This window comes from Gallus gallus, assembly GCF_016699485.2.
Source record: "Gallus gallus isolate bGalGal1 chromosome 37 unlocalized genomic scaffold, bGalGal1.mat.broiler.GRCg7b 37_unloc1, whole genome shotgun sequence".
Lineage (NCBI taxonomy): Eukaryota > Metazoa > Chordata > Aves > Galliformes > Phasianidae > Gallus > Gallus gallus.
The window spans coordinates 125067-150722 of NW_024095967.1; the positions used below are offsets into that span (position 1 = coordinate 125067).

At 56.2% G+C, this 25656-nt stretch overlaps 2 protein-coding genes across 8 annotated transcripts in view; both read right to left on the minus strand.

Annotated features, from left to right (window-relative positions):
- The window catches only part of LOC121108746 (coiled-coil domain-containing protein 81-like), a 52732-nt gene that overhangs the window by 11599 nt on the left and 15477 nt on the right, over positions 1-25656 (minus strand). The window contains exons 1-3 of one of the 7 annotated variants that reach the window (XM_046906039.1): positions 4926-4972; positions 4333-4374; positions 1316-4234 (exon numbers count right to left, since the gene is read on the minus strand). The gene's annotated coding sequence lies outside the window, so the exon portion shown is untranslated. Of the gene's footprint in view, positions 1-1315; positions 4250-4332; positions 4415-4706; positions 4973-25656 lie in introns of those variants that run through there. The other 6 variants (XM_046906041.1, XM_046906043.1, XM_046906045.1 and 3 more) reach the window with 6 other exon arrangements.
- LOC121108756 (coiled-coil domain-containing protein 81-like) lies at positions 8344-23038 on the minus strand. Its single transcript, XM_040656889.2, has 12 exons — positions 22984-23038; positions 22347-22482; positions 22121-22251; positions 21780-21998; positions 19492-20467; positions 11570-18103; positions 10987-11140; positions 10529-10785; positions 10288-10373; positions 9806-9930; positions 9174-9285; positions 8344-8866 (listed from the first exon to the last, which is right to left on the minus strand). The coding sequence occupies exons 6-12, from the start codon at positions 11912-11914 to the stop codon at positions 8344-8346; spliced, it is 1602 nt and encodes a 533-aa protein (XP_040512823.1). The 5' UTR covers positions 11915-18103; positions 19492-20467; positions 21780-21998; positions 22121-22251; positions 22347-22482; positions 22984-23038.

Here is a 25656-nt window from a genome sequence, read left to right on the forward strand (position 1 = left end):
TTCTTTCCAGGCCTCCGCAGTGAACAGCCTTGTGGAGATGATGCAGAAGCTGCAGCTGAAGGACTGAGAGGAGGAGCGTCAGCAGGCAGCGGCTGCAGTGCGCGGCGTTACAGGGCAGCGCTGCGAGTGCCGCCCAACTCGGCCCTCCAACTTCAGATGGAGTCAATAAATACCAGACACAATGAGAGATTCACACAGAGCGCACGGCCTCATTTGTCCAGCGGCACTCGGAGAGCTGCTGCACCACCTCCTCGTTATTGGTCTCGCGGCGCTCGCTCAGAACTCCCACAGCTCCGTCAGCGAATGCTGCCGTCCAGTGATGCAGCGGAGGCAGCAGTCCTTTGCACTGCCCACAAACAGACTGTCTGCAAAGCACGTGCAGAGAGCTGCGAGGAACAAAGCCTGGCCACAAGCGTGCTAACTTGGAGAGCAACGCTGTGCAGATGGCTGAGTTTCCCAGGGCAGCACTGAGTGTTTTTGGCTTTGATGATGAGTGTATAATGAGCAAAGTTCATCAAAAGGACGGCGTTTTCTCAGAAAGTGACAGGCTGTTGGTCCAGAGCAGCATCTCTGCAGCTTAGGACCGCCAGGCCGCCATCCCGGCACTGTTCTGCTTACAGACAGCACTCCAGGTTCTCCTGGTGTGGCACACAGAGGGCGTCCCTCTGCCGTGCAGCCCTCCCCAGTGCCTGCCTGCCTGTCACTGCTCCGGCTGGGATGGAGCTGTTTCCTTTGCAGTGCCTGCTATGGCGCTGTGTCCTGGTTCTGTCAGCGCTCCGTGCCGTCCTGCAGGCTGTTGTGCAGAGCGCAGTGCTGCGGAGCTGTGCTTCCCGGCCCTGTGCTCTCCAGCACTCTGGCGGGACTTCCGCCGCTCCCAGAAATCTCCCGTTCCCAGGAGCCTCCACTGCCCGCTTGCACGCGCATCTGTGTGTACGGATGTGTGCAGAACCATACACCCACGTGCAAAGACTTCTCCGCACACACACCTGTGCATTCACACACATGTGCAAGCGCATCCTTGCACAGCCCTGTGTGCGCACTCAATTCGTGTGCACGCAATTGTGTGCAAAACCCAACAGCCTTGTGCAAAGACCTTCATGCACGCATTCGTGTTCATGCATACACACACATGCGTGCACACCATCCTTCTGCACACCCACGTGCATAAAGACACAAGCGCAGCTCTAGCCTTGCACACAGCCATCTGCATGCACACACGTGCAAAACTTTCACCCACAGACACCGTGCACACGCCCACGTGCAGTGCACACTCATGCTCAGCACCATCTTTGCACACCCCCGTATGCACACATACCTGCACTCACAGCTCGAGGACAAAATGCTGCTCATGTGGCACAGCCAACACGCAGGCAGTTGGTAATGTCAGGAGGAAAGGTGCCCCGTTACGCTCATTCATTCTCCTGTCTTTAATGCAGGCATTGGGGCACAGCTGGAGCCCCATCCTGAGATGTGGATTGCTGCGAGGTTCCTCATCAGTGGGCTATGGGGGTCCTGGGATGGTGATGGGGGTCTTGTCAGGGACTGTGGGAGTCGGAGAACACAGGAGGGGTCTGAGGCATAAAGGGAGGTCTGAGCCTCCCTCAAATCGGAGGGATCCTTGAAGAACCGTGGGGGACGTGGGGTGCTGCTGGGGACTGTGGGGCTCTGCGAGGTCCCAGGTTGGCGGTGGGGGAGGTGTACCCGGTCAGAGAAAGTACTTGAGGAGCTATGTAGCTCTGTGGGAGGGGGTGTGGGGGATATAGAATGGATATGACAACACAGCCTGCAGGAGCAGAATGCTGTTCAGGAGAAGACAAGATGTGCGCTGCAAGAGGGACGCGGGGGTATGGAGTGCTATGGGAGGAGGTGGGGAGCAGTTTGAGGTAAAAAAAAAAAAGGGGGGAAGGGGACAGCGGTGTAGGAGGGGTTTCATTTCTTCCTGAGAGGGGACTGGGGGTCCGTGCAGCCCAAAGGTGGGACCCTAAGCCGTAACCCCACACGAGCCATAAGCCAAGATGACCTCATCATGTGTGTGACCCCATGGCTGTACGTGACCCACAACCCTGGGTGAACCACACCCCCACATGACCCTGTGACTCCCTGACCCTACCTGCCCCCATCACGCTGCGACCCGATGCCATGTGGCCCCAGAACTCTGGGATCCCTGCCCCCACCTCAACTCGACCATAGAAACACATGTGACCACAGAACTCCATGTCACCCCATCTGACCCTACCATCTCATCTGACCTCATCACAGCAACCCAGAACCCCATCTAACCCAGAACCCCACAAAACCCCATAACACTCTGACTCTGCAGGACAGCCATGTGACCCCCAACCCCACATCCTCACCCCGTGTGGCCAGAGAACCAGCTGTGTGTGGGGAAAAGTCATCGCCTCCTCAGGGTGGTACAGCCCCACGGCTGCCCCAAGGAAGCCATGGGGCGGGCTGCTGCCGTACGTGGTCAGAGTGGCTCGGTGTGCCAGCTGTGTGCTGCTGGAAATCACCCGACCTGTTATGGCTGGGAGAGTGGCAGAGGAAATCATCAAACATCTGCAGGGATAGCACAAGGTAGGGTCAGTGTGACAGCTGTGTCGTTGCTCAGCAGACAGATGCTGAGCAGAGCACAGCAGGGCCAGGATGTACTGACCAGGGGGAGGTGGAGAGTGCACACGAGATAAGGCACAGGTGCAGGACGGAGCATGAGACCCAGCACGTACGACAGCTGCAAGAAATCCTGCCTGCCTGTCTGCATAGAAAAGCACACAATCAGCCCAAAAGGAGCAGCTTGGCCATAGACCTGCTCTGGAAAAACTGCACAGCGGATGCGTGGCGGAGACTGTGAGCCTGCAGTCCTTAGCCAAGGGGGAACAGGAGAGCAGTGAGTGCCACAGGAGGAGAACTATGGGAGCAGAAGGAACTCACTGAGGAGAGTGAAGTAACACCACAGCAACCAGGACAACTGCTGCTGGCCACGGGCCGCGGGCAGTGATGGCGCTGCTCTAGGATGGCTCTGGGGATGCTATGGTTCATACTCATGGAATCTCTTCCTTAGCCCTCCACTAACCCCTGCACCCCCATCTTACCCCCCAAGATGTGGGCTAGATGAGGGTCAGGGGCAGATGTAGAGTGCTATACTACAGCGGCCCCAGAGCCACCCTCCTGACCTAGCCAGTAACAGACCCATCACTGCCCTCAGCCTCATATGGGCTTACGGTGCTCACAGGGTTATGGGTCATGGGGAGCCTTGGGCTCACGCCGAGTTATATGGCGTTTGGGGCTCACGTGGGGTTATGGATCAGGGCTCCACCTTTGGGCCAAAGGGAACCCCAATCCCCTCTGAGGAAGAAATCAACCAGTGCACTCCAACACCACCCCACATCCTCCATCCTATCCGCAAACAGCTCCCCACGTGCCCTCATACCCCCTACGTCCCCATGCCACCCCACGTCCCCGCACCCACAAGTCCCACCTGTACCTCACACCTTGCCTTCTGCAAAGCACTCTGCTCCTGCAGGCTGTGGTCCATAGCCCCATATCCTGCCCTGCACCTGCTCCAGCTCCGCATTCCTCTCCTGCAGCAGCCACCCCTGCCCCAGCACCCTATGGCTGTACAAGAGCTTGATGGGGATGGGGCTGAGGAGAGGCCTCAGGTGTGCTATGGGGTTCCTGGGATGATGACAGGGGTGCTGCTGTCAGGGACCATGGGAATCGATGAGATCCCGGGGTTGGGGGTCTTGGAGGTGGGAAAGGAGGTCTGAAGGAGGAAATAGAGGAAACACGGGGTTCTGTGGGAGCCCAGAGGGGGACATGGGGTGATGCTGGGGACTGTGGGGCTCCATGTGCATATATATGGGCCAGGTACAGGGGAGGTGTACCGGTTCTGAGGAGCTTCTTGAGGGGGCTATGGGGATCTGTGGGAGGCTACAGGGTGTCTCTAGGGGTCTTGCTGGGGAAAAACTGCGGGGGATACTGGGGCTTTGAGAGAATGATGGGTGGGCTGTCATGGGAAAGGAAAGAGCAACCTTGGGGAAAGCAAGCGGCAACCAGGAGAATGGAAGGGAATCCTACAGGAATGCAAGGGGAATCCAGGCTGAGGCAAGGGGACAGCTAGGGGAAGAACAGGGGGACGTCCCAGCAACTGACTTCTTCTTTCACAGCCACATCTTCTACTTCCCAACTGAGCTGCAAAGCTGCCAGACGAGCTGCAGTACCGCTGTCCGGCTCCTGCCTGGGTCAGAAAGAGCTGCATGTTAATGGGGTGCAATTGACATTCAAAAGCCAACTCCAACTCCATCACAGCAGTCACACAACCATCCCCTTCAGTACCTGTTACAGGCAGACGGCCATGCCCTTGCACAGGAACCGTTCCTACGGAGTGAGGGAAGTCCGTCACTGCCTTACGACAACACTAATAGGGGAAGGGCCCCAAACCATTCAGAACATGCTTCAGAACATGCTATCAAACCACCGACTTTGGCAGCTAAACACACCTTGTCCGTCAAGAATTAGCAAGACCAATTAATGCCCCACATTCCCCTATATTCCACTCACACCTACCTACTGCTCCATACCTCCTGTAACCCCCCACAGCCCCCAAGAGCCACCCCTACAGCCCCCCACGGCCCCACATTACCCTACAGCCCCCTCAGCTCCCACATCCCCACCACATCTCCCCCACTGCCCCTACACCCACAGACCACCTCAGCCCCGGGGGGCACCGGGAGCAGCGCTGGAGGCTCGGGGGGGCCCGGCCCGGATGCGGGCAGCAGCGCTGCGGCGGTGGGGGCCCCGAGTCCTTCAGCCGTCCCAAATCCCCGCATCCCACGGCGGAGCGGGGCGGAGGGGAGCGGAGGGGACGGCGGGGGGATTCGGGCCGCGCTCGGTTCCTCTCCCCGGCATGGAGCCGTTCTCCCGCACACCTCCGGCGCCGCTGTCCTCAGCACCGCTCCCGTCCTGCCGCGCTTCCGTCTCGGTGCTGCCCGCATCCGGGGAGATGCCACCGGGGGCGGGACGGAGCTGCCGCTGACCATTGAGGGGCCAGCGAGGTCGAGACGGAGCTGCCGCTGACCAATGAGATGCCGGACGGAACGGGATGGACCTGCCGCTGACCACTCAGAGGCCAGCGAGGGCGGGATGGAAATGCCGCTGACCAATCAGAGGCCGGCAGGGGCCGGCGCCGTGCTGGGAGCGCAGCGGACTCCCGGAAAGCAGCGGCAGCGGCGGGAAGGGGCTCCAAGGAGCAAAGAATGGCGGCGAGGCGCTGCCGGGAGCAGCAGAAGGCAGCGAGGAGAAGCCGTGAAGCTGCAGAGCGGCGGAGTTGTCTTTTCTCCTTGCCAGGCTGGAATCTTCCTTCCGCCTTGCTGTGCTGTGGGGAGCAGCTGGAGGCGATTCTCTTGCATGAGCGAGGGGTGCAGCCTGGTTCCACCCGGCCCTGAGCTCACGGAAGGGCTGGCTGCCCGCAGGGAAGGAGCTCTGCTTGAGGTCTGCTCCTGGGTGGGCTTTTGTGTGCCCTGTTCCTCAGGAAGGGGTAAGCAGTGCTGGGGTTATTTGCTAGATGGAGTGCGCTTGTGTTTCTTGGCTTCCTGAAAGTTGTGTCTGTCTTTTTCACTGCCGGCTGGAGAGACTCGGGGGAGAAAGCGTTGTGCTTGATGGCACGGTTTCCTTGGGCAAAGGATTTGGCAGCAGAGGTTTGCTGTCAGGAGGCATGAAAGCACTGAATCCAATGCTGCCGTGCCCTGGGCCCAGAGACATCAGCTCCCAGCATGTCCCTGGCGGTGGATGTGTGCAAGCTCTGTGTCTGCCAGTGGTTGCTGCAAAGGCTTTGTGGTCAGCTGTGCGTGGCTGTTTTGCTCTTGAGGGCGTGGGAACAGAGGGCAACACGCTGATGGGAGTGATGGTGTCCTGCTCAGCAAAGGATGTGCTGGGTGGCAGAAGAGGATTCTTGGCCGAGCGTGGAAAATCTCTCTGCTCCTTCCTGAAGGTGAGTTTTTCCAAGTGAGACGCGCACAGCTGGATTGCAGGGTGCCCTGGAGGAGGTGACCCCCACTTGACATTGGTTGGGTATTTTAAAGCAGCTGAGATTAAGGAGACATGACAAAGTTGTGCAAATGTTCCTGGACGTTCCTAGTTCTTGAATTGCCTAAAGGAACACAAGCAATGCAGAGAAAGAAAGAATGAAAGAAAAAGAACAACAACACCTGTATGTCCTGCACAGAACCCAGCTTTAACAGAGACGAAAATTATTGACGTTCCTTTTTCTTCTTCTCTCAGTGACGGAATTTGCTCTCACCTTCTCTCTCTGCTCTCCTGCTCTCTGCACACGCCTCCCCACTTCTTACATCTTCAGTTCTTCTGTTGAACTCCCATCTTCTTCATCTCTCTTTTTTTTTTTTTTTTTTTTTTTTTTACCTTTGGAAACCTTTCCTTGATGCCCCCTCCCTCCCTTCTCTCTTCTATCTTTTCTAACCTCTCCTGTCTGCTGTCTTCCTCTCCTCTACTAGATTTTTTTCCCCATACTCTTCTCTCCCTTTTCTCTGTTATTTCCCCTCCTTATTCACTCCTCATCATTCTGCGTCTAAACTCCTCTGTTGCTCTTCTTATTCTGTCTCCTCAATGCTCTTTGTTCTGCATCTGCACTTCTCTTCTACTACTCTTTCTTCTCTGTATCCTCTCTCCTCTTTCTTCTGCCTCTGCACTCCTCTCTGCTTTGCTTTGTCCCCTGTATTCTCACTTGTCTTTCTTCTGACTGCTCTCCTCTTCTGCTCTTTGTTGTTCCCTGTGTCATCTCTCATCTTCTGCATCTGCACCCTTCTGCTGTTCTTTTTCCCGTATCTTCTCTCCTCCTTCTTCTTACCGCACTCCTCTTCTCTTCTGATCTTTCTTCCTTGTGCCCTCACACCTCTTCTTCATCTACACTCCTCTTCTGCTCTTTGTTCTTCTTCACCTGCTCTGTGGCACTGTTCTTCTTTTCACAGCACTGTCCGCTCTTCTCTACTGCTCTGTTCTTTCTCTGCTCTTCCTCTCTTCTCTCTTGCCTCTTTCCTCTCTTTCCACCTCCTGTACTTTTGCTCTACTTTTCATACTTCTCCTCTTCAGCTCCTCTCCACTTCTGCTGTTCTGTCTTACCTGCACCCACTCATCCCTTCTTCAGCTCTTCTCCCTGCCCGCTTGTTTTTCTTACCTTCATCCTCTGTTTTTCTTCTCCTCCTCTTCTGCTCCTCTTTCTTACCTGTGCCTGTTCTTCTCTGCTTTTGCTCTTGTCCTTCTCAGCGTCTGCCTTACCTTTATTCTCTCTTCTCCTCAAGACGGGAAGTTCTTGGAGTGGGTCCAGAGGAGGGCCACTAAGATGGTCAGAGGGCTGGAGCACCTCTCGTATGAGGAAAGGTGAAGGGAACTGGGATCGTTTAGCTTGGAGAAGAGAAGGCTCCTTAAAGGGAGCATCTAAGCAGGAGGGGGAATGGCTGTTTCCGAGGGTGGGTTGTAATAGGAGATGCAGGAGTGGTCTTCAAGGGAGACAGGGGAGGTTTAAGTTGGATCTGAGAATGAAGTTTTTCCCCGAGAGGCTGGTGAGGCACTGGAACAGGTTGCCCAAGGAGGTTGTGGATGCCGCATCCCTGGAGGCATTCAAGGCCAGGCTGGAGTTGGCACGGGGCATTTTGGTCTAGTGGCTGGCAATACTGCACATAGCGGGGCGGGGGGTGGGAGGTGAAACTTGATGGTCACTGTGGTCCTTTTCAACGCACGCCATTGTATGATTCAGTGATTCTGTGATTCTTTATAGGACGCAATCTTCCACTTGGAAAGGGCCTCCCAAGGATCCCTGGTATCCTCTGAGAGCTCTGAGCTGCCGCACCAATTTGAAGCTGACTTCATTTTTGGTCTTCCCCTTCAGCAGAAAAGCTCAGACAGCCGAGCCAAGCGAGACGCTGGATTTCCTTTGGCATCAAGGAAAGCATCGTGACATGTTCTGATGCCCTCTCACAATTCTTTCTCCCTCCGCCAGCACCAGAGCTGGCGTCCAAAGACACAATGACACTGCCACAGGCATTGTGGAGATTTCTATGGGATAGGGCCATGGTAAGGCTTTATTGACAGAGGGAGGGACAATGAAGATTGGATGTCAGGGAGAAGGTCTTTCCAGAGACGGTGGTGAGATGCTGGAAGCGGATGCCCAGAGAGCTTGTGGACGCCGCGTCCGTGGCAGTGTTGAAGGCCAGGTTGGATTGGGCACTCGGCAGCCTAGTCTAGGATTAGATATGATGCAGATGGGATTCAAGCATCTGTTTTGCAGCCAGCTCGAGTGGCGCTCTTGGAGCTCATGGGCGCCCCATGCCTGCATCAGCGTGGGTAGTGTGTGCCCTTCCTGCGCGGTGGGGCTTTGCTGTTTGGAGGCTGACGCTGAGGAGACTGTGTTTCTTCGTTTATCGGTGGCAGAAATCCAGCTCTGTCAGCAGAGGACTCCTGCGGCTGGCTGGCCTCAGCCTGAGATGTTGATGCTTCCATCTCCTCAGGTTCTTTCTGCCTGCTCTTCTTAGCCCTGCGCCTCAGAAGTCTGACTGAGTCGCATGCCAGAAGTGGAAGCCGGGATGGAGTGCCTTGCGATGCCTGCGACGGGCTGGACTGAGCCCTTGAGGAAGGTCTGGAATCGTTGCTGAAAGATTCGTTGGCTTTGGGCAACTTCAGCACCGCAGCCACACGATGGGCTTTTTCCGCTTCCCGTTCTTCCTCACGGAAGCTCACGTGTTTGGTTCCCGGGGCTCGGCCCAGGTCTTCTTGGCTGTCTGTTTCTGCCTGGCCCTGCAGCTGGCAGGTCAGCGGCTGCTTTTGGTCTTCAGGCACTCCAGGGATGGCTGGCAGCAGACTGAAAGGACAGAGCAGGAGGGGTCCGCCTGAGTGGGTGATGGTTTTGGGGCCGCGTCCTGCAAGCCGGAGCCAGGACCCTTGGCTGCAACGCAGCCTTCCCCACAGACAGCTCAGCGGCTGCCCCGTGGCTCTCCCCCGTGGGATCCAGAGAGGGGCCAGCCCTGTGAGCTGGGGGGCTCCTGGCGTCCCCATCCCAGCACTGTTGGGCAGCCAGAAACAGGGACCCTTTGGGGCTAGGGAATGGACTCTCGTTGGCTCAGTCAATCACCCCCATGCACATGCCAAGCCAGAGCCTCCAGCCTCACCTGGAAGTAGAGCTCTCCTTGCGCAGTAAGCTCCTTATCCTTCGGAGTTTTCCTCCATCTAGACTGTCCGAGCTCAAGCGTTTGATGAAGGTTGGCTTGCCAGCAAATCTCACTGGGATTGGGAAGGCAGAGGAGACTTACCGTCAACCCTTTGGCTCACTCACCAGGGGCGCTCAGGCCTGTTCCCAGAACATGCGAGAGGGCCGCTCTGCTCCCCCCACTGCTGACATCTGTGCTGCCCGCGGACCCTCCCTGAAACCATCTCTGGCCCCACTTCTCCTCTCTGCCATCTTGGGACTCTCTTTTGGGAGTGCATTAGTGACGGTGGCTTTGGGAAAGCGGAGCTGGGTGGTGACGATGAGCTGACAGGGTGACTTTTGGGGACCATATCCTTTTGTTGGGGGAGGGCGGGGCCTAAGGTGCCGAGGTGCTCCTGCCATAGCCAGGGATGGGGGCACGTCACAGCCAGCACCTTGGTTTTGGAGAGGCCAACAATTCCTCGTGGGAAGAGGCCGTGCTGAGCTGGCGTGAAGCTTTGACGTAAGTCAGAGCCCTTGGCTGATGTTCAGCAAGGGATTTCCCATCTCAAGTTGGTGGCTTGTGCTTTGGAAAGGCGCTGGATGCTGCTTTACCTTTCTTGCCCTGGGCGAGAGGTGGCAAAGCCTCCTCTTCCTTTGGTTTCCCCTCCGCAGGGATGCCTCCTGAGGACCTGCGGGATATCCCAGGTGGTGGTTTGGGGACAAACTCCATTTGAAACCTGTACGCGAGGAGACGACAGTGAGCGGTGGGACGCAGCGCTCCACCAATCCTTGTTGCTCTCTCTGATTGCCTGCTGACAGGCCCATTTTCATGCTGCATGATGGCCACTGCTTTCTAAAGGCTTCAGCAGGGCCAGGCTGAGAGCAACCTGATGTGGCGGTAGGTGTCCCTGTTCCCTGCAGGGGAGTGGGACTAGGTGCCCTTTCCGGGTTCCTTCCAGCTCAAATGATGCGATGATTCTATGCCATATCCTCGTGGGCAGGGCAGGGACACCCATGGTCACAAGGAACAAATGCTACGGCATGAGAGCTGAGCAGCTGCAGCAAGCAGCAGCTACAGCCCCCAACATACTCACTTGGGAAAGACGACGAGGCAGCCAGAGAGTGCCAGGGAGGCCACCGGTGCCGCTCGGGACACCACCATGTCCAGCAGCCAGGGGGCCTGCAGGGGAGGAACAGGGAGGATGTGGGATGTCCTTGTGACGGCTGAGGCACTGGGCGCACAAGGAGCCCAAGGCAGGGAGGGCTGACGGCACCGCAGCACTTGCACGGCGCGAGCAGCTGGCCAGGTGCTGGTGGTAGAAAGCTACAGCTCACCTTGAGAAGAGCTTTCCTGAACTTCTCTTTCCCTGACAGCTTCTCAAGGAAGTCGTAATAGAATTTCATGTGGAAGGTCAGTCCATCGATGTGGAGCACTCCAATGTCCTTGAAGACAACGGCAACGTTCTCCCCATTCTTCAGGCAGCCAGAGAGCAGGGACACGGTGCTTTGGATGCAAGCCTGCGCTGTCTGCCAGGTCACAGAGGCAGCTGCGGCCACCTCGCTGCTCTTGAGCGGCTCCAGCTTCCTATGGGCTGAAAAATGGGAGGGACGGAGTTGATGATACGGTTGGTTTTCCGCAGTGCTTCCCTGGAACTGCTTCTTGTGGCCATCAGCCAGAACGGCCCCATGTTTGGCTGGGCTCCTCCGAGGGGGAGGTTTGCTTTGGAGAATGGAGGCGGTGGCCCTGTTGGCCCTGTGCGTGAAGCCAGCAAAGCTTTAATCCTCCCTCCTACCTGGCAGGGACTCCCTGCGGGGCTTGAGGTGGTGCACGGCTATGAGGTTTCCAGACAAGTGAAAGACGGGCCACCGCAGAGTCACGGTCCCGTCCTCAGTCCTGATGTCTCTGGAGATGGTGTCAAAGGATCCGAAGGTGGGAATCCAGACCCCCTACAAGTGGTAGAGAAAGGAAGGGCGGCAGGGTTATGGGCCGGCTGGCTGGAGGAAGAGCCCATGTAGCGGTCCAAGGCAGGGACGGAGCTCAGGAGCCCTCTCCCGCTGTTCAGAGGCACGAGCCAGGGCATCAGGAATGGTTTTGGGAAGAGGCTGCACAGTCCTCTCCTTCCCCTCACCCTCCCAAATGCAGCACAGCAGTCAGGGCAGAAGCAGCCTGATGGGATCCAGAGGCTTCCCGCGAGCGGGATCAGCCCTGAGACAGGACAGCGCCCAGCACAAGTGATCCTGCGGGATTTGCAGGAAGCCCATGGCATGCCCAGTAGAGACACGTGGGGTGATTTCCTGCTTTCTGTGGAGGGGAGGAGTGGGAGGAAGTCTTGGCTGAGGAGGACAGGGAGAGGAGGAACCCGGCAGCCAACCCACCTTCTGCACCAGGAGGTGCTCTTGTACGTAGGCGGCCACCGCATCCCAGACGGCAACTCGCTCTGGAGGGCAAAGGAAAAGCAGGTCACACTCTGCACCTGCCGCTTCCCGGCAGCCCTCCCGCTGCCAGGCGGGAGTGAGGTGGCAGATGGAAAGTGTCGTCTGCGTGCCAGGATTGGCTGCAGCAGCGCTCCTGTGGTGGCTGTGGAGCCGTGTACCTTCGGTGTCGGTGCAGGTGGGTATGGAGGCACGCCTCGCTGCGGGGCCATCCTCGCAGAAGCTCATCCTGTTCCGCCTCGTGCCAGCGGGTTGCTCCTTGTTGGCGCCAGCCATGCCGGAGCTCATCCCTTCAGGTGCGTCTGCTCTCTACCAGATGCTCCTTCAGGATGCAGGACCCACCAGCGTGCACCGCCTTCATACCCCTCCCGGGTGGCCGTGTCACAAACGTCGCCACGGCGACGCGGTGACAGCGTGGCCAGTGCTGGCCGCCGCCCATGATGACGCTGGCACCAGCAGCCTGCTGCCCACCCCGGGTGGCAGTGCTGGCACCTCTCTGTTTCCTCTCTCTTCTCTTCTTTGCTCTCCATGTTATGTGACTCGTTTTTCTTTAGTAGCCGTTGCCTGAATTGATCTTCAAGTTGTTGACACAGAAACAACTCCTGTTCCAAAGGACTCTACGCGTAACGTTGAAGACCTGTTGCCAGAAGGTTTCTTTCCTTTGCCTGGCAGTTTTTTCCTTGATTCTTTGTTGGAACGCTCACTGAATTACCCGGCATTGATCCTCGACGTCATCATGGTGACTGCGTCGCACCCGCAACCCTAGCGGGCAGGGAGTGCTGTGTTTGGGGGATCTGCACCTGCACTCCCCTTCTGCTGTCCTTTCTTCCCTGTAGCCTCGCTTGCTTTTGCATTTGCACTTCTCTTACGCTCTTGGTTCTTCCCTGTATTCTCCCTGCTTTTCCGTCTGCATTCTCACTCTTTTCCTGTTTTTTCTCTTCTGCTTCTCTTCTGCTGTTCTATCCTCTGTGTATCCTCACTGCTCTTTCATCACTATCCGTGCTCTTCAGCGTTTTTTTTCCCCTGCTTCCTCTCCGTACTTCGTCTGCCCTGCTTTTCTTCCCTGTAACGTGACATCTCTTTTCTTCTGCATCGGCTCTCCTCCTCCTCTTTCTTCCCTGTATTCTCCCTGCTCATTCTCGGGCAGCTGTGCTCCTCTTCTGCTGTTCTTTCCTCCTTGTATCCTCACTCTTCTGATGGTTTCCATTGCATCTCACCACTGCTCTTTCACCTGCATCTGCTTTTCTCTTCTGCTGTATGTTTCCCTGCTTCCTCACTCCTCTTTCTTCTGCATTGGCTCTACTCTTCTGCTCTTCTTTCTTCCCTCACTCTTTTTCCATCTGCCCACCTCTTAGGCTCTCCCTTCTTTTCTATCCTCCCTGCTCTTTCCTCTGCATTCTCACTCTTCTCCTGTTCTTATTCCCCTGCATCATCCTCACTCCTTTTCCCTCTGCATCAGCACTGCTCTTCTGTTGGATTTTGTTTCCTGTTGCCAGACTTGTCTTTATTCTGCATCTGCACTCCTCTTCTACTGCTCTTTCTTCTCTGTATCCTCACTCCTCTTTCTGCTGCCTCTGCTCTCCTCTCTGCTTTTTTTTTTGGTCCCTGTATTCTCACTTGTCTTTCTTCTGACTGCTCTTGAAGAGAGAGAGCAGGACCCTGCAGTTCGAGAGAGAAGGGCCTCACAGCAAGAAAGGGGAAAGCAGCTTCACAAAGTAGAAACAAGGGGCAAATAGAGATAGTTTAGGTAGAGAGTGTTAGAAAACAAGGGGTTCCAAGCACTTGCACAGACACTGGGTCTGGAATAGCAAGGAGGATGAAGGCCATAGAGATAAGGGCTGGAGAGCAGCTCGAAAAAACATTTGGCAGGGAGGTGATTAGATGTCTACAGGGCAAGTTGAAACTGGTTTGGGGGATGCCCCCCCTTCAGGGTCAGAAGTTTGCAGCGAGGAAGACTACGAGCCTTTGTGAGGAAGACTGCAAGCCTTCATCATCACGACCTACTACGCCCGCGCAAGGGGGGGAGAGACTGCATGCTAATGGGCTCTCGGGAATGTAATGAAGATGTATCTGAATTCCTGTCAACTACTGATTATGTATTAGTTTGACCTGAAGGGAAGATAAATCCCTGCAACGTGCTGAACTGCTGTGTAGAATGAGCTCTGTTTTAATCTCGTTCCTCTACGATGCTCAGCTTTCCTAGCTTCTCCCCTGCCTAAGCACACACTTCTGTCCCTTGGCATTAACCATCACGCACAGCGGGATCAAATCTGAGCTCTGTCTCCTCCTGCTTCTTTCCAGAAGGATGAGACAAACAGCAGAAAACAACCAGCCTCCACAGCTAACTCGTTTGGGGTTGCTCCGGACGTTTGGATGTTCCCTTCCATGGCCCAGGCCAAGCTCGCTGAGCTGCTCCTCCTTTGTGCAGGGGAAGACCGGTGCAGGTGCAATGCGCTGGCAAATCCACCTGCAGAAAACACTGCCATTCCCTTTAGAAACAAAGAAACCACTCTGCCCTTGCTCCTGAGCCTGGTCCCTGCCTCCACCTGCAGGGCTTGGCTATCCTGCCTCTGTTCGTGGGCCACTAAATGAAATCCAGACAACAGAAACAAAAAGAGGCAGAGGACTGGCACTAATACTTCCCCGTTGGCGGGAATCTCAACAGAAAGTGCTGTGCTAAAGCTGTGAGGTTCAAGGAACACCCCTATCAAGGCAAAAGACGTAGTATGGAAGGTTTGGTTAGTCTTCTGACTAGAAGAAGAGAAAGGACTATTACCTCCTATTTTATTTTTCTTTCAGTCTCTCTCGTCATGTAAATCTGAGGATGACCAAAGCCTGTTGCCCCAAGCATTGCTGAACCCATCAAAATGGTTGCTCAGAGGTATTGCACCGGCACATCGCACAGAAGAACTGTGTAACCTAAGTAGCAAGGGGAGAAGAAAGGGGAGCGGCTAACATTCATTACCTCCCCTAAACTGATAGTCGTTGGCTTCTTGTCCCATCCAAATCCTGGCAAGCAGGATAACAAAGATTTAGTGACGTTTACAACTGTGGTAGGGATTGCTGGATACAACCAGCCACCCAAGGCTGAGCACGCTCTCCGATCCCTTTCGCAATTCTAGAAATACCCAGAAGAGCTCCGTGTTCTCTTGCTTTCATTTCCTTACACGAACCATTTTCAAATGCACGTTGTCATAGGCTGACACAAGATCTAGGGCCTAAAGCCACAGCCACAGAGGTGGACACTGGCCCCAGGGCCTGAATCCATATCTACAGCCAGACAGGCCGGCACCAGCCCTGTGGCCTAAAAACACAGACAGAGAAACCGGCACCGGCCTCGGGGCCTGGAACTACAGCCACAGCTGGAGAGGCCACTACCAGCTTTGGGCCTAAAGCCACAGCCACAGCCAGACAAACCAGCACGGACCCTGGGGCCTGAAGCCACAGGCACAGCCTGAGAGACTGGCACCAGCTCTGGGGTCTAAAGCCACAAAAAAAGAGGCCAGCACTGAGCCCAGGCCCTAAAGCCACAGCCTGAGAGGCTGACGCCGGCCATGGGGCTTAAAGCCAAAGCCACAGCCAGGCAGGCCAAAAAAGGCCCTGGGGACTAAAGGCACAGCTTGAAAGGCTTGAATCAGTGCAGGGGCTTAAAGCCACAGCCAAACTTAGAGAGGCCGGCACCTGAAGCCCCAACCAGCAAGGCCAGCACCGGCCCAAGGGCCTGAAGTCACAGCCAGAGAGGCCTACACCGGCCCCAGGGCCTAAAGCCCCAGACCCAGTCTGAGAAACCAGCACCAGCCCCAAGGCCTGAGGCCACAGCCACAGCCACACAGGCTGCCAGCGACCACAGGGCCTAAAGCCACAGCCCAAAAGGCCAGCACTGGCCCCGGGGCCTAAAGCCACATCCAGAGAGGCTGGAACCAGGCCAAGGGCCTAAAGCCACAGCCACGGCACAAGAGGCCAGCACCAGCTTTGAATATAAATCCACAGCCCAAGAGGCCTATACCGGCCCCGAGGCCTGAAGGTACAGCCACAGCCTGAGAGGCCTACATCGGTCCCCGAACCTAACGCCACAGCCAGACAGGCCTGCACCAGCCCCGGGACATTCAGGCGTGCATTGCTATTGGTTTCCAGTGATTCCTCTGGGACTCCATTGACCACTGTGAAGCCGTATTGGTCTTTTCTGTTTTTTATTGGGCTGCACAAGAGTCGTCTTCACTTCTCCATTCCTGTTCTTCAGATAACCCCATTGGGTGACCCTAAGATGTGGAGCTGGGAGGCGTCCATTTCCTTCGCTTATGATGAAAGCACCGAGGCGATGCGGGCACTCGCTGAGGTCACAACCACTGCTGGGGTGGGAGCGTTTGTGCCACAGCTGGTGAGCAGAGCTGGTGCTCTGGTGAGCGTGCTGCATGCAGAGACTGAGCTCTGGGCCTTCTGTGGAACAGATCACCCTGTGAGAGCCCGACGGAAGCATCGCGTGTGCACTCGTCGGTACTTTCTGCAGGATTCCTGTCCCAAAGGAGATTCCAGGATCGAGGCGGTCTTAGGAAGAGGGAAGCCAGCTCTTTCCAAGGGCTGGGGAAGTTCCTGCAGAGAGAGCCTCTGGAACTTCAGCTTCCTCTGAGCCTTCAGCAACCATGTCTCAGCAAGGAGACGACCGCGGTTCCAATTGCTGCTGTGTGAGTGGCAAGGTATGGCTGGGCTTATTCTGCTTGGTGCTTCCGTTTCCTTGTTTTCAAGGGGAAGGGACGGAGCAAGGGGAGCCCTGCTGGTCCTTGGTGACCTCAGTAACCGGTTGGATTCAGCGCTCACTGCTGACAGCCTGGGCTAACAACGTGGACGTGGCTCAGGCTGTCTTTTCCCATAGTGATAATCAGTGTCTCAGCACTCTGATATCCCATGTGTGGCACGATCTGGAACCTCTCTGCAAACCTTGGCTGCCCGTTCCCACCACCGTTTCTCCCTTTCTCTCTTCAGAAGTGGCGCGGTGCGGTTCCCCGTGGTTGGGAGCAGCAGCCAGCAGGCTGCCAGAGATCCAACCGCGCCTTGCAGCGCACAGGGGGACGCAACAGGGACGGACGGTCCTTCCTGCCATACAGAAGTGAGTTTCTTCAGCCCTCTGTCGCAAAGTGTGGAGGAATGAATTTTGAGTATTCCTTCTGAGCGGGTGCAGTGCTGTAGGGGATGTCAAGTAAGCATCCATTTGGAGTGCAGGAAGGAGCAGTGCAAAGTGAACTATCAATCCGTTTGTGTTTGGGCTGTCAAAGAAGCATCTTTCTGTTTCCTGGGGGGACGTGGGCTTACTGCATGATATTTCTGCTGCTGCCTGCTGGTGCCTGTGAAATCAACGTTGTGGATTTTTTACAATGTTTCTGTAGGGATGGATCCTGCGCGTAAATAAAGTGGTGCTGGGCAAGGGGGGAAACGGAAAGCCTCCGCAGGTAAGAAGCTCATGTGAGCTGTGCTATGGGTATGCGCCTCTAAATAGGGCTGCATGAAGGGCAGTGTGTGCGATGGAGGGGAGAGGAAAGGGCACTGCACATCCGTGCTGGGAACCCAACGTTCAGCCAAGATCCTAAGATCCCTTACCGTGAGCACTCGAGACATCCTAGCACGATGGCCCATTCTGCAGAGTGCAAGGACTGCAAGGACTCTCTTTCAATCTTGTTGCTTCTCCTTTCCCGATTATCACAGAGAGAGGTGCCGAGCCCAACGGAAAGATCTACGCAAAAGCAGTGCAGGAAGTCCTTCTGGAGAGAGCTCATCTCCAGGCTGGAGGGCTTCCTACAACAGCAGGTCCCAGCACAGGGGGAAGACCTTCCCCTGCCGTGTGCCCCCGCTCTGTCTCCAAGTCCTTGGCTGGATGTAAACGCAAAGGCTTGGAAGAAGCGAAGCCAACAGCAGCGCAGCTGCCTGCTAACAAAAGAGTGAGGGGGCCGAGCGGAGACAGCGTGCCAGCTCCAGCAGCACACCCTGGGCCTGCTGCAGCGCGGAGCTCCAAGCTAAGAGGTGAGAAGGTGCTGTGGGACCCACCCTGGTGAGCTGCTGCCCTTTTCAAGCACACTGAGTTTGCTCAGGGTTTGCTTTGCTTTTTCCTTCTCTGTGGAGGGGACAAGAGTGGAAGGCTACAAAGTCCAAAGGCAGTGAGGTGCCAGAACACGTAACCCCGTCTCCTTCCATTAACTCCATGGTGGTCTTCTGCACATCCCCCTGGAAATGTCATTCACTGGGAGGCTTCCTAGTCCCGTTTCCTCTGTCTTTTTGCTGCCTTCTGCCTGTACGGCACCCCTGTTTCTGCAGTTGCGCTGCTGACAAAACGTATTCACGTTTATTCTTGCTTTCTAGCGAGAAGACGCCAAGAGAAAGAGAGGAGAGGGGAATCGATGAAGGCTGCCCTCAGAGCTGCCGCTGCACGTGCAGAGGTGAGTCCTTGGTGAAGGCAGACACGGCTCTGGTTGTTCTCAGGGCCTCCATCTGTAAGACATGAAAGAAAGAGACTGTAAAATCCCGAGGGAAGAGCAGTCCTGTTTCTACCCTCGCTCCGTTTCTTTCCAGGCCTCCGCAGTGAACAGCCTTGTGGAGATGATGCAGAAGCTGCAGCTGAAGGACTGAGAGGAGGAGCGTCAGCAGGCAGCGGCTGCAGTGCGCGGCGTTACAGGGCAGCGCTGCGAGTGCCGCCCAACTCGGCACTCCAACTTCAGATGGAGTCAATAAAAACCAGTCACAATGAGAGATTCACACAGAGCGCACGGCCTCATTTGTCCAGCGGCACTCGGAGAGCTGCTGCACCACCTCCTCGTTATTGGTCTCGCGGCGCTCGCTCAGAACTCCCACAGCTCCGTCAGCGAATGCTGCCATCCAGTGATGCAGCGGAGGCAGCAGTCCTTTGCACTGCCCACAAACAGACTGTCTGCAAAGCACGTGCAGAGAGCTGCGAGGAACAAAGCCTGGCCACGAGCATGCTAACTTGGAAAGCAACGCTGTGCAGACAGCTGAGTTTCCCAGGGCAGCACTGAGTGTTTTGGGCTTTGATGACGAGTGTATAATGAGCAAAGTTCACCAAAAGGATGGCGTTTTCTCAAAAAGTGACAGGCTGTTAGTCCAGAGCAGCATCTCTGCAGCTTAGGACCGCCAGGCCGCCATCCCGGCACTGTTCTGCTTACAGACAGCGCTCCAGGTTCTCCTGGTGTGGCACACAGAGGGCGTCCCTCTGCCGTGCAGCCCTCCCCAGTGCCTGCCTGCCTGTCACTGTTCCAGCTGGGATGGAGCTGTTTCCTTTGCAGTGCCTGCTATGGCGCTGTGTCCTGGTTCTGTCAGCCCTCCGTGCCGTCCTGCAGGCTGTTGTGCAGAGCGCAGTGCTGCGAAGCTGTGCTTCCCAGCCCTGTGCTCTCCAGCACTCAGGCAGGAGTTGCGCCGCCCCCAGAAATCTCCTGTTCCCAGGAGCCTCCGCTGCTCCCTTGCACGCGCATCTGTGTGCACAGAAGTGTGCAGAACCATACACCCACGTGCAAAGACTTCCCCGCACACACGCCTGTGCATTCACACACGTGCAAGCGCATCCTTGCACAGCCCTGTGTGCGCACTCCATTCGTGTGCACGCAAGTGTGTGCAAAACCCAAAAGCCTTGTGCAAAGACCTTGATGCACGCATTCGTGTTCATGCACACACACACATGCGTGCACACCATCCTTCTGCACACCCACGTGCACAAAGACACGAGCACAGCTCCAGCCTTGCACACAGCCATCTGCACGCACACACGTGCAAAACTTTCACCCGCAGACGCCATGCACACGCCCACGTGCAGTGCACACTCTGATGCTCAGCACCATCTCTGCACACCCCCCCGTATGCACACATACCTGCACTCACAGCTCGAGGACAAAATGCCGCACTCGTGGCACAGCCAACACGCAGGCAGTGGGCAATGTCAGGAGGAAAGGTGCCCCGTTACGCTCATTCATTCTCCTGTCTTTAATGAAGGCATTGGGGCACAGCTGGAGGCCCATCCTGAGATGTGGATTGCTGCAAGGTTCCTCATCAGTGGGCTATGGGGGTCCTGGGATGGTGATGGGGGTCCTGTCAGGGACTGTGGGAGTCGGAGAACACAGGAGGGGTCTGAGGCATAAAGGGAGGTCTGAGCCTCCCTCAAATCGGAGGGATCCTTGAAGAACCGTGGGGGACGTGGGGTGATGCTGGGGACTGTGGGGCTCTGCGAGGTCCCAGGTTGGAGGAGGAGGAGGTGTACCGGGTCAGAGAAAGTACTTGAGGAGCTATGTGGGGGAGGTTGTGGGGGATATAGAATGGATATGACAACACAGCCTGCAGGAGCAGAATGCTGTTCAGGAGAAGACAAGATGTGGGCTGCAAGAGGGACGCAGGAGTATGGGGTGCTATGGGAGGATGTGGGGAGCAGTTTGAGGTAAAAAAATAAAGGGGGGGAAGGGGGCAGCGGTGTAGGAGGGGTTTCATTTCTTCCTGAGAGGGGACTGGGGGTCCATGCAGCCCAAAGGTGGGGCCCTGAGCCGTAACCCCACATGAGCCTTAAGCCAAGATGATCTCATCACCCTGTATGTGCGTGACCCCATGGCTATACGTGACCCACTGCCCTGGGTGAACCACACCCCCACAAGACCCTGTGACTCCCTGACCCTTCCTTCCCCCAACACGCTGCGACCCGATGCCATGTGGCCCCAGAACTCTGGGATCCCTGCCCCCACCTCATCCCAACAAACCCAACTCAACCAACCCAACGGGAGCAGAAGGAACTCACTGAGGAGAGTGAAGTAACGCCACAGCAATCAGGAAGGAGCTTTGCTGCTGCACGAAGAGCTGTGCCTGATGGAAAATCAGGGATGAGAGCGTTTCTTGCACACCCTGCACGCACGTGGGGGGATGTGCTAGGACGTGGGGAAGCCTTATGGGGTGGTGGGGCAGTTAAAGGACACCTATGGGAGGGCGACAGGAGCACTTTGGGGCAGCTATGAAGCAGAGCAACACCTAGGAGCTGCCTTGACCCAACACACAGCTTGTGGTGGAACTGCTGCTGGCCATGGACCGTGGGCAGTGATGGCGCTGCTCTAGGATGGCTCTGGGGCTGCTATGGTTCATACTCATGGAATCTCTTCCTTAGCCCTCCACTAACCCCTGCACCCCCATCTTACCCCCAAAGATGAGGGTCAGGGGCAGATGTAGAGTGCTATTCTACAGCGGCCCCAGAGCCACCCTAGAGTACTTCCTGACCTAGCCAGTAACAGACCCACCACTGCCCTCAGCCTCATATGGGCTTACGGTGCTCACACGGTTATGGGTCATGTGGAGCCTTGGGCTCATGCAGAGTTATATGGGGTTCTGGGCTCATGTGGGGTTATGGATCAGGGCTCCACCTTTGGGCCAAAGGGAACCCCAATCCCCTCCCAGGAAGAAATCAACCAGTGCACTCCAACACCACCGCACATCCTCCATTCTCACCCCAAACCGCTCCCCACGTGCCCCCACAACCCCTACGTTCCTGGACCCACAGTGCCCCTCACATCCCTTTCACCCACAGCTGTGCCCTGCACCTGCTCCAGCCCCGCATTCCTCTCCTGCAGCAGCCACCCCTGCCCCAGCACCCTATGGCTGTACAAGAGCATGATGGGGATGGGGTTGAGGAGGGCCCTCAGGTGGGCTATGGGGTTCCTGGGATGGTGACAGGGGTCCTGTCAGGGACTGTGGGAATTGGTGAGATCCCGGGGTTGGGGTCTTGGAGGTGGGAAAGGAGGTCAGAAGGAGGAAATAGAGGAAACACGGGGGTCCTGCAGGAGGCCAGTGGGTTACATGGGGTGATGCTGGGGACTGTGGGGCTCCGTGTGCGTATGGGCCAGCTACAGGGGAGGCGTACCGGGTCTGAGGAGGTCCTAGAGGGTGTATGGTGCTCTGTGGGGGGCTACAGGGCGTCTCTAGGGGTCTTACTGGGGAAACACTGGGGTGGATATTGGGGCTTTGAGAGAATGATGGGTGGGCTGTCATGGGAAAGGAAAGAGCAACCTTGGGGAAAGCAAGGGACAACCAGGAGGATGGAAGGGAATCCTACAGGAATGCAAGGGGAATCCAGGCTGAGGCAAGGGGACAGCTAGGGGAAGAACAGGGGGACGTCCCAGCAACTGACTTCTTCTTTCACAGCCACATCTTCTACTTCCCAACTCAGCTGCAAAGCTGCCAGACGAGCTGCAGTACCGCTGCCCGGCTCCTGCCTGGGTCAGAAAGAGCTGCACGTTAACGGGGTGCAATTGACATTCAAAAGCCAACTCCATCACGGCAGTCACACAACCATCCCCTTCAGTATCTGTTACAGGCAGACGGCCATGCCCTTGCACAGGAACCGTTCCTACGGAGCAAGGGAAGCCCATCACTGCCTTAGGACGTGAGTAATAGGGGAAGGGCCCCAAACCATTCAGAACATGCTTCAGAACATGCTATCGAGCCACCAACTTTGGCAACTAAACACACCTTCTCCTTCAAGAATTAGCAAGACCAATTAATGCACCCTGCTGCTGGAGAGGGCTGTGCTGCATCTCCTGGTGCCACCCTTGGGCTGTCATCGCACTCCCCACCCACAGCGCACTTTGAAGCGCCGCAGCCTTGCAAGAAAGAACAGAGAGCAAGGAGCTCTGCCGGGCATTTCCTGTGACAACACAGAGATGAGCCGTACAGCCCTTGCTCTCAGCACACACACCTCTTCTCTTACCAGCCATTCATTCCTGCACAGCGCTGCTCAAAGCCCTCCTCCACCTCTCCCTTCACAACGCCATACGCAGCCTCTCCCCAGCGACGAGCTCTGGGCTCTTTCATGCCTGGGCCATCATCGGGGCCTGCAGAACAAACCTGGCACTTCAGAGGTTTCATTAGACAAGCGCTCTGCTCTGTCCAGCAAAATTCACCATCTTAATTCAGCACTTTCAGTGAGCGACCTCTGGAAATGTGTGTGACACATCAGGAGATGCTGAACCAAAACCTCCTGTAACCCCCCACAGCCCCCAAGAGCCACCCCTACAGCCCCCCACGGCCCCACATTACCCTACAGCCCCCTCAGCTCCCACATCCCCACCACATCTCCCCCACTGCCCCTACACCCACAGACCACCTCAGCCCTGGGGGGCACCGGGAGCAGCGCTGGAGGCTCGGGGGGGCCCGGCCCGGATGCGGGCAGCAGCGCTGCGGCGGTGGGGGCCCCGAGTCCTTCAGCCGTCCCAAATCCCCGCATCCCACGGCCGAGCGGAGGGGAGGGGTGCGGAGGGGAGCGGAGGGGACGGCGGGGGGATTCGGGCCGCGCTCGGTTCCTCTCCCCGGCATGGAGCCGTTCTCCCGCACACCTCCGGCGCCGCTGTCCTCAGCACCGCTCCCGTCCTGCCGCGCTTCCGTCTCGGTGCTGCCCGCATCCGGGGAGATGCCACCGGGGGCGGGACGGAGCTGCCGCTGACCAATGAGATGCCGGACGGAACGGGATGGACCTGCCGCTGACCACTCAGAGGCCTCCGGGGGCGGGATGGAAATGCCGCTGACCAATCAGAGGCCGGCAGGGGCCGGCGCCGAGCTGGGAGCGCAGCGGACTCCCGGAAAGCAGCGGCAGCGGCGGGAAGGGGCTCCAAGGAGCAAAGAATGGCGGCGAGGCGCTGCCGGGAGCAGCAGAAGGCAGCGAGGAGAAGCCGTGAAGCTGCAGAGCGGCGGAGTTGTCTTTTTTCCTTCCCAGGCTTGAATCTTCCTTCCGCCTTGCTGTGCTGTGGGGAGCAGCTGGAGGCGATTCTCTTGCATGAGCGAGGGGTGCAGCCTGGTTCCACCCGGCCCTGAGCTCACGGAAGGGCTGGCTGCCCGCAGGGAAGGAGCTCTGCTTGAGGTCTGCTCCTGGGTGGGCTTTTGTGTGCCCTGTTCCTCAGGAAGGGGTAAGCATTTGCTAGATGGAGTGCGCTTGTGTTTCTTGGCTTCCTGAAAGCTGTGTCTGTCTTTTTCACTGCCGGCTGGAGAGACTCGGGGGAGAAAGCGTTGTGCTTGATGGCACGGTTTCCTTGGGCAAAGGATGCTTTGGCAGCAGAGGTTTGCTGTCCGGAGGCATGAAAGCACTGAAGCCAATGCTGCCGTGCCCTGGGCCCAGAGACATCAGCTCCCAGCACGTCCCTGGCGGTGGATGTGTGCAAGCTCTGTGTCTGCCAGTGGTTGCTGCAAAGGCTTTGTGGTCAGCTGTGCGTGGCTGTTTTGCTCTTGAGGGCGTGGGAACAGAGGGCAACACGCTGATGGGAGTGATGGTGTCCTGCTCAGCAATGGATGTGCTGGGTGGCAGAAGAGGATTCTTGGCCGAGCGTGGAAAATCTCTCTGCTCCTTCCCGAAGGTGAGTTTTTCCAAGTGAGACGCACACAGCTGGATTGCAGGGTGCCCTGGAGGAGGTGACCCCCACTTGACATCGGTTGGGTATTTTAAAGCAGCTGAGATTAAGGAGACATGACAAAGTTGTGCAAATGTTCCTGGACGTTCCTAGTTCTTGAATTGCCTAAAGGAACACAAGCAATGCAGAGAAAGAAAGAAAGAACGAAAGAAAAAGAACAACAACACCTGTATGTCCTGCACAGAACCCAGCTTTAATAGAGACGAAAATTATTGACGTTCCTTTTTCTTCTTCTCTCAGTGACGGAATTTGCTCTCACCTTCTCTCTCTGCTCTCCTGCTCTCTGCACACGCCTCCCCACTTCTTACATCTTCAGTTCTTCTGTTGAACTCCCATCTTCTTCATCTCTCTTTTTTTTTTTTTTTTTTTTTTTTACCTTTGGAAACCTTTCCTTGATGCCCCCTCCCTCCCTTCTCTCTTCTATCTTTTCTAACCTCTCCTGTCTGCTGTCTTCCTCTCCTCTACTAGATTTTTTTTCCCATACTCTTCTCTCCCTTTTCTCTGTTATTTCCCCTCCTTATTCACTCCTCATCATTCTGCGTCTAAACTCCTCTGTTGCTCTTCTTATTCTGTCTCCTCAATGCTCTTTGTTCTGCATCTGCACTCCTCTTCTACTACTCTTTCTTCTCTGTATCCTCTCTCCTCTTTCTTCTGCCTCTGCACTCCTCTCTGCTTTGCTTTGTCCCCCGTATTCTCACTTGTCTTTCTTCTGACTGCTCTCCTCTTCTGCTCCTTGTTGTTCCGTGTCATCTCTCATCTTCTGCATCTGCACCCTTCTGCTGTTCTTTTTCCCGTATCTTCTCTCCTCCTTCTTCTTACCGCACTCCTCTTCTGATCTTTCTTCCTTGTGCCCTCACACCTCTTCTTCATCTACACTCCTCTTCTGCTCTTTGTTCTTCTTCACCTGCTCTGTGGCACTGTTCTTCTTTTCACAGCACTGTCCGCTCTTCTCTACTGCTCTGTTCTTTCTCTGCTCTTCCTCTCTTCTCTCTTGCCTCTTTCCTCTCTTTCCACCTCCTCTACTTTTGCTCTACTTTTCATACTTCTCCTCTTCAGCTCCTCTCCACTTCTGCTGTTCTGTCTTACCTGCACCCACTCATCCCTTCTTCAGCTCTTCTCCCTGCCCGCTTGTTTTTCTTACCTTCATCCTCATTTTTTCTTCTCCTCCTATTCTGCTCTTCTTTCTTACCTGTGCCTGTTCTTCTCTGCTTTTGCTCTTGTCCTTCTCAGCGTCTGCCTTACCTTTATTCTGTCTTCTCCTCAAGATGGGGAGTTCTTGGAGTGGGTCCAGAGGAGGGCCACTAAGATGGTCAGAGGGCTGGAGCACCTCTCGTATGAGGAAAGGTGGTGGGAACTGGGATCGTTTAGCTTGGAGAAGAGAAGGCTCCTTAAAGGGAGCATCTAAGCAGGAGGGGGAATGGCTGTTTCCGAGGGAGGGTTGTAATAAAAGATGCAGGAGTGGTCTTCAAGGGAGATAGGGGAGGTTTAAGTTGGATCTGAGAATGAAGTTTTTCCCCGAGAGGCTGGTGAGGCACTGGAACAGGTTGCCCAAGGAGGTTGTGGATGCCGCATCGCTGGAGGCATTCAAGGCCAGGCTGGATGTGGCAC

Coding starts and splice junctions, on each gene's coding strand:
- LOC121108756 (XM_040656889.2), bottom strand. CDS start 11,914: ATGAGCTCCGGCATGGCTGGCGCCAACAAGGAGCAACCCGCTGGCACG. Junction 11,141..11,569: donor AGCACCTCCTGGTGCAGAAG/GTGGGTTGGCTG, acceptor TACCACTTGTAG/GGGGTCTGGATTCCCACCTT. Junction 10,374..10,528: donor TCAGGAAAGCTCTTCTCAAG/GTGAGCTGTAGC, acceptor CCTCCCCTGCAG/GCCCCCTGGCTGCTGGACAT.